Genomic DNA, 8158 nt, shown 5'->3' with positions numbered 1-8158 from the left:
TGTAAGCTCTTAATTTATTCTTCATTTCAACAGCAGTAGCACGATAAAGAAGAAAACAGTGGAGAAAAGAGAAATAATAGAAGATCTAAATTGTGGGATTGCCAATAAAAATAAACTGGCTTGGATAGAAGGAAATTGAGAAGGAAGATTATTTAACGGCGAAAACCATGCTTCCATTAAGCATACAATTTTATATGTGGATCAGATCAAATCGAATACCCATTTTGACATAAAAATCGTATTATATTCGTATTGACTAGAATCATCCCAAATTCAGATCGGATCGAATGCAAGTAAAAAAACTTAATTTTCAAATCAAATTCGAGTGGACCAAAAATCCAACACTACCTCTAAATAAAAAAAAACAATTATAGTCGACAAGTTCTGTTAAATTAAATATAATTAAAACATTCAAATTATATTTTTTAAATTTTTTTAACTCCATTAGCATTGTATAGACTGTAGAAAGACGGATTCAATTATTAAATATAAAATTTTTTAGTTTTACATATATTGAATACTATTAAATAAGTGAAAATAGACAACAAAAATAAAAAGATATTCAATAAAAAACAATGGATTAATCTTAACTGTAGTGAGCCATGTTATATCTGTTTAAAACTAAAAACAATAAAAAAAAATATAATGCATAAGTGTATCTTAACTCATATGAAGATAGTACTCAATTACACTATAAATTTCGATTTTCAATAATCAAATTATATAAAAAAAAATTGTGAAAATTTTACTATATGTAAACAGATCCTAACTCATTCAATGATTTTGAATTGATGTATGACATTTTAGTTTTTATACTGGATTGACACTACCCATATATACTCCATTAAGCATATTGTAATTACTAAATATTTTTAATCACCAAAGCAAAGGCATAAGTAAAGAGTTTTAATTTGATTAAAAAAAACTATTCACTGTTCCCGCCAATGAAACATCCACGGCAGGATTAGCACTGAATTGAAAGACAATAGAAACAAAAACAGAGCATGAATCTAAAAATAAAAATGGCAGACAACTTAACCCTGAAAGCACGCCAAAACCAGCTAATAAGACGTTGAGAAACCTCGTAGAACGAGGCAGATCGTTCGACCTACTTGGATCTCTGTCTCATCTTTCGGCGCTTCCTCTTCAGCCTCCTCATGCGCTTCTTCTTCCACTGTTTACAAACCACGCGAGATGCCAAGAACGAAATAAGAATTCAAAGATCCATTGTAAAATATAAAAACTAATTGAATAAAAAAGAGAAGAGTTCATTTAATGTCTTTCATGAAGTACCTTGGCTCTCATGGTGAAAGGAAACTTGCTGCCTCCTTTTTCTGGCTTTTACTCGTTGAACCCTAACCGGATAAGCAACGGCGGCAAGAAATGGCCGGTGGAGAATTTATCTCCACCATTATATATAACCTATTAAGCCCTAGTAGGAGGTCAGTATAACCTGATCCAGATTCAACAATGTTGAGTTATTCTTTACAAACGGCCCAATTTGAACAAAAAAAATAAAATGATATATCACATACCAATGAACTTTTTAGGCGTGTATCAATTATATTATTAAATTTATCATTTTTAATTATAATATTGAATTTTGATTTTAACTTCAATTGTGTTATTGGGTTGTTAAATTCAAATGGTATGATGGCATGGATAAAATGACGTTGTTTTGATGCGAGTATTGATACCTAAAATGAAGTTTTAGACATTAAATTTTATCACAAACCCTAGTGATCTCGATGGTAAAGGAATTGTTTTTATTCATTGAGATCCCGAGTTCGAGCATCAGGAATGTTAGATGTATAAGCGTCTAATATAAAAAGGTTAAGAATTGTCTTTGAACAGACATTACCTTGTACTTACCCCAGATTAATAAAAAAAACTTTAGATGTATATTGATTTTGCTACTAAAAATTTAAATAGTTATATTTTTGCATTTACTTTTTTCAACAGTATGACAATAGTCAATCATTGTTCTTCTCTGGTCATTTTTTCGATAAAATCATTATTAAAACGTTCGTATTTCACTAATCTTTCTTCTCTTAGAATTGATTTTACACAAAACTCATTCAAAATCGATAAAGACTTGTTTAAAAGTTTGATGTTTTAAAACTATGATCTCTTCCAATAACCTTCCTCTCTTTCAATAATGTTCAAATAATGTTGTAGATGATATGTTTGAACTCAAAACCTTTAAGAATAACAATGATTCCGTCAACCATTAAAGTCGATTGGTTCGTATTATTTGTTTTTGTGTGTGCATATTTTTTTATAACAGTGGAGGGAATGTTTGAGCCTCTTCGTATTCAAATTAAGGTACTACAACCTTGAGCCCACTAATTTTGAATTAATTACCGGTATGCGATCTATTGATTGATTAATTCAAATTAGGTTTTACAGTTTACTTAATAAATATAATATATCATCTTATTAAACTAATTTATTGTTGGTTTGGAGCCCATTAATTTTGGACAAAACCCATAGTTCATCCACTTAGTAATAAATAAATGCATCTGCAGCGTGCAGGAGTCAATGAAGATGAAGCTCCAAGCTGAAAGGGTTGCATATACGAAGCTTAGTTGTCCAACTGGCGGGTGAGGCTAAACAACAGGAAGAAGAAGACGATACACAAATAAACCAAGGGTTAATGTCATTCCTCTTCCGGGAACTCTCAAATCAATTATACTGTATATATGAGTGCTTGGAACTCAGTGCACCGGGATCAACTCAATCATCTGAACCGGTCGAAGAGTTCCTTGAACTTTGGGTTTGAGTTTGATAGTCGAACCTATAATGTTTTACTTTAGGATAAATTTTATATTTCTTAAGCATATTAAAAGGAACAAAATCACAATTTGATCGATGAGCACACACAAAAGGAGGAAAGAAATGGACCATGCTTGTTTTCAAATGGGTCCTTGTTCAAATCATCTTTCGTACACGTTTCCTTCTTTACTCAAAAAATCTGAAGCAGCAGTTAACCCAGTGGCCACAATAACAAGTTAAAATCGTATCCCTCTCGGTAACATAAGAAAGACAGTAAATCAGACAGGACATCATCGTCGTCGTCATCATGATCCCATACTCCAGTTAAGTAACCTTTTTTTTTGCTTTCAATCAAATGGCAAATCCAAAGGTTACCGGCTTCTGTCCCAACACACTGTACAACTTCTTATGGTTTTATCTTTTGATATGGTTTTGTTTAACCAGTCCAGTCAAACGCGTGACTGATGTATTTTGACATGGGGAAAAAGCTGGGTGTTTCAATCCGACAAGTAAGAATTATTAGGGTTCTAACCACTCCCCCAACGCGAAAACCGGGAACTCACATGCGCTGTTGCTTGCCTTTGTCTATCTTTTTTCCCTGGCTTTATCATTCAAATTTTCTTTTGTTGTGTTTCGATGAAGTTTCTGTTTCTTCATTTATGACTGGTGTGTAATTGTAAGCATCTCCGGTGCAAGTAATGACCAGTTGGAACCGGGAAGTGCAAACGAAACTGGATGCTTGGGAAGGTTTCGTTTGTTTAATGTTTAACCAGCCATCAGATGAGAGTTAGGGTGTCATGCTGGTGTTAGAGAGAAGTATCAAAGTTGATTTTTTTTTTCATATTTTTATGTCAAGGTCATGGAGTTTAACATGACGTCTTTACTACGATGTCTGCTAACATTTAGGTATGTGATTGTTATATATAGTTTACTTTTTCTGATTTGGATGTAGAGTTATAGTTGATATGTTAAAATGAATATATAGTATCTTTCAAAAATTTGGTCTAATAATATTTTAAATCATATTAATACAAATTTAAGTAAAATTAGATTTGTTTCTTTCTATTTTTTTAGATTAAATATATGTGTTAAATCTTTATTATTTTAAGTTTAAATACATTACCCCTCTCAATATTTGATCTTAACTTTATTCATGTCGATAAGTCTTCGATTAATGATCCTAGTGTATACAAAAAAAAATTTTGGAGGAAGAAATATTATTTTTAGTTTTGGTTTGGTATAATGACCCTAGTGTCTCTGTGAAACCTATGATCATGATATCTATTCGTAAGCTAACAGACGCAATAAACATGATCGAATGATAATAAATTTAATTCTTACAAATAACGTAGATATGTTAGAGATGAATTGTGATTTCTTAAAATGTATAGTCTCTTTAAACCTTATGTCTAAAAATATTATCTCAAAATCTCAATTATAGAACAATTCACCAAAAATTTTAATATACAAAAAGAAATATATATATATATATATATATATATATATATTGAGTGATAAAAGAGTAGGTTTTCTTTTAATTTCTTCCCTTTTCGAGCTCTTTCATCAAGAATGTTTAAGGCCTTTAGCCCAGTTATATACTTTTGGTGTATCATTCAATTTGGTGATATATATTGATTATGTATATTAGGGTTTTAAATTACAATTGTGATCGTATTATGTTTATTTAAATACGAATATAATAAATATTATTGTGTTCATTATGAGTATCACGATTGTATAATAATAATTTTAGATAGTATCAAAATCATTTAATGATCGCTATTTTGATAATAGACCGTTATTTAAATCCCGATAAAAACTGCAGCCCAAAGGATTCTATTTGAACTGTATCTCCCGAACCATGTGGTTTCCATGGAAGGTTTTGGTTACTGGGATGAAACAACTTTCCGGGAGAATTCCCTTGAAAAGAAGAGCTGAGCATGAAAATGACTGGCCGCTACCTATCTTTTCTTTTCTACTAAAAGAGGACCAGAGAGTCATTGAGGGGAAAAGAAAAAAAAACATGAACAGTTGTTTTCTTTCAGCAAACATTGAGTAACCTTAGGAAAAAGCCATGATTCATACAACTTCTTTTGGTTATTGGATTTAGATTTTAGGCACATCTACGACCATGATACATCCATTTCAGATTTCAGACAAGGGGTCCCCCCGGACCCCGGCTCCCTTGGGCCTTGTCCACCACCTGACCCTCATCGTATGCGAAACCATTAAATCTTTTTGGCGTAATATATCTTCTTCTCCACCTTCTTTACCCAAGTTTTCAGTCTGGTCCTTATAAAACTTTTGAGTTTATTAATCTACTATATATAACCTTTAAAATATAAATTCACTTAACTTTTAGTTAATTTTGTTTTGCATTTTTTATTTTTTTACATTTTTAGAATTTTTTATTACGTGTGATATATTTTGATTGGGTCGCATATTTTTTCATAGAAAACCTTTTTTTTAATTTAGGGTGATTACAAGATAGAATTTTTTCAAAAGATTAAATTATTTGACAATAAACGCTCAAATATCTCTGCAGACATTATGATCAAGCTCGAAAGTTCTATAGATAACAACTCTTTCAACACTGAAATCACGAAAAACTTTAAATGATACTACGATAGTATAAAGTTAAATTGAGGGAAAATTACTATATGGACCAAACTGAAAATTTAGGTAAATCACAGGTAAGAAGATATGTTAAGCCATTTTTAAGTGAAATCGGTTAGATAGAAAAAGTTGTGGGGGGGGGGGGGGTTCCTAGCTTGTTGGGTCAGGTATCCAGTAGAGTCTAATATGCAAACAAAGGCAGTAAGAAGCTAGGGCAAAGGCGAAGCAAATACCTTTCGCGTAGGTGGCTTTCCATGCTGGCTCTAGGCACCCATGGCGTTAAACAAACACCCGTATCCTGCGCCATAGATCGGCTGACCCACATGACCACAATTTTTCACATATTTTTTCTCCATTCAAATCAAACCACGTGCATTATTTAATTTAATTTAGATAAAATACAAAAAAATCTCTATTATTTATTAAATAATTATTGTAATACTTATTTTATTTTAAGATAACATAATTTATGATTAAATGAAAACTATTAACTAATTAACGATGAATGCTCTTCGTTGATATAGTAAAATCTGTGTTAAAATTGTTGACATTACATGTCACATGTAAGTGAATGATAACGTGATACGTGTCATGTGTCCAAACTGAACATATGACATGTTAAAATTGATAATGTGATAAGTGTTACATCATTACTTTAGATATATACATATTACTACATTAGTGTTGCCCCTAATAAATTAACTTTTTTTCATCTAATTATAACTCACTTTTTCTTAAAATAAAATATTTAAAATTATAATATTAAAAAATCAAAATAATTATTTAATTAAACATGAAAAGATTTTATGCCTTTAATTTACTCGCTCTATTCATATACATATATATATATGACGAATCAAGGCCCCTACCCAATCTTTCAAGCCCGTATTGAGTTACAAGCGGTGCTGCTGTAGTTCTGCTAATGGATTACTTTCCCTCTGCTACGAACTTCAGCTCATCATTCATTGATGGGTCTTCTTCTTATTCTTTGGCAACCAGCAGCAAAGAGAAGAGGATCAAGGGTGGCAAGAAGGGAAAAGGAGCCGTGAAGCTATCGACCGATCCGCAAAGCGTGGCGGCTAGAGAGAGGAGGCACCGTATCAGCGACCGGTTCAAGATCTTGCAGAGCATGGTCCCTGGTGGGACGAAGATGGACACCGTCTCGATGCTAGATGAAGCTATACATTATGTAAAGTTCCTCAAGACTCAGATATGGCTTCATCAAGCCATGATCAACTTAGTCGACGATGAGTATTACTCGTCTCTCTTCGTTCCCGGATCTTTCCCGGTCGAAGGAAATGTTTACCCATCGTTAAACCCTAGTGATCTAAACCCTGCTGCAGCAGCAATGCAGCAATCACAGGTGCTGCCATTGCCGGATTCTTGCTTCCAGGGTCAACACCAACAAAACATGCCTTATGATGTGTTCATGAATCATCAATAATAATCTGATCATCTCGTTTTAATGTTGTGTCAAAGATCGTGCTCTATATATATATGAATCATGATTAAATATTGTAACAAAGTCTAATGCTGTAGCTTGTACCGATCAAGGAAGGAATTTGCAGGTAGTCATAATCTGTTCTTGAGTGAACTTTCAATATCTAGTGTACTTCTCGGCTGTAACTAATTGATATTTTTAAATTCTCCTATATTTTAATTTTTTAATCTATTTTTTAAATATTAATAACTTATTTTTATTCTAAAAATTTTATAAATCCATCCTCCTAACTTCAAATTCTACAATAATCCATGCTTATCGGATTCGATGATAAAGTACAAACGCATGAACGCGCATTTCATATTCTCAAACACTATCATATAAGAAAAAGAAGGAAAAGTTGACATGCACGTACTCAAATCTCAGTTTTAGCAATGATTGCTACACATATTTCGTGTATATATATATATACATATATATTGTTGTATTTCTTTCGATCTTATGTGCAACTTATATTTATATTGTTATTTTTCTATTTATTTAATCTTAAAACCTCAATATTTTCGAAAATATCCTTTAATAAATTATAATTATTAACAATGGCGGATTTAAGGGTATTATAAAATAGGTAGATGTCCACTCTAAAATCTGAAATTATTTACGTTAGTTTATCATTTTACTCATAATGTTCAATCTAAAATTTATGTGTCTATCAAATACAAAAAAAATTATGTTATTAATAGATATGTGGTCAGCCTAAAAATACCTCTGGATCTGTCACTGTCTATTGACATAACTACTAACAAATCACATATCTACCAAAGATAAATCTACTATATGATAATTTTTTTTAAAAAAGTGTACCTTGTATTAATGTAATTACAAAGTACACCACCCTAAAGACCTCATTAAAAAACCTCCCTAAACCTAATCGGAGGAAAAAGAGTGCACCTTAGGGTGGAACTAGACGAAATGCAGAATAGTCTATAATATATTCAGTGAACACCATAAAATAGGCCAGACCACACCCCTACAAATTTGACTCCTAACCAAACATTACGAACATACACCAACTTTCACTAAAACCAAAAACAACACTGGAATAATAAAACATGATCAAACAACAACATACAGACTCAACTCAGAAGCACTAACAGTAAAAAACCAACCTAAGCTAAAACTCACAACGCTAATTCACAATACCAGAGCTCACAATCATCATACACCACGAACGATAGCTTTCAGATTACGAACAAAGTCATTCACTAATGGAATCAACAACGACCATAAATAATTCACCCAAACCCCTATCTGGAGCAATGCTTT

At 32.0% G+C, this 8158-nt stretch overlaps 1 protein-coding gene and 1 long non-coding RNA gene across 2 annotated transcripts; one reads left to right on the top strand and one right to left on the bottom strand.

Moving 5' to 3' along the window:
- Positions 1-1111: 1111 nt before the first annotated feature.
- On the bottom strand, positions 1112-1413 carry LOC120188288. The gene is made up of 2 exons (XR_005522406.1): positions 1294-1413; positions 1112-1174 (listed from the first exon to the last, which is right to left on the bottom strand). It is a non-coding gene; the product is annotated as an uncharacterized LOC120188288 (long non-coding RNA).
- Positions 1414-6301: 4888 nt separating this feature from the next.
- Positions 6302-6844, top strand: LOC120188289 (transcription factor bHLH140-like). Its single transcript, XM_039191752.1, has one exon. It carries the CDS (start codon positions 6314-6316, stop codon positions 6833-6835), a length of 522 nt encoding a protein of 173 aa, XP_039047683.1. The 5' UTR covers positions 6302-6313; the 3' UTR covers positions 6836-6844.
- The last annotated feature ends 1314 nt before the right edge of the window (positions 6845-8158 follow it).

The sequence above is a fragment of the Hibiscus syriacus genome, unplaced genomic scaffold (assembly GCF_006381635.1).
Source record: "Hibiscus syriacus cultivar Baekdansim isolate YM2019G1 unplaced genomic scaffold, ASM638163v2 tig00116943_pilon, whole genome shotgun sequence".
In the NCBI taxonomy this organism is placed as follows: domain Eukaryota; kingdom Viridiplantae; phylum Streptophyta; class Magnoliopsida; order Malvales; family Malvaceae; genus Hibiscus; species Hibiscus syriacus.
Note: the sequence above shows the minus strand (reverse complement) of the source record. Positions and strands in the feature narration are given on the sequence as shown.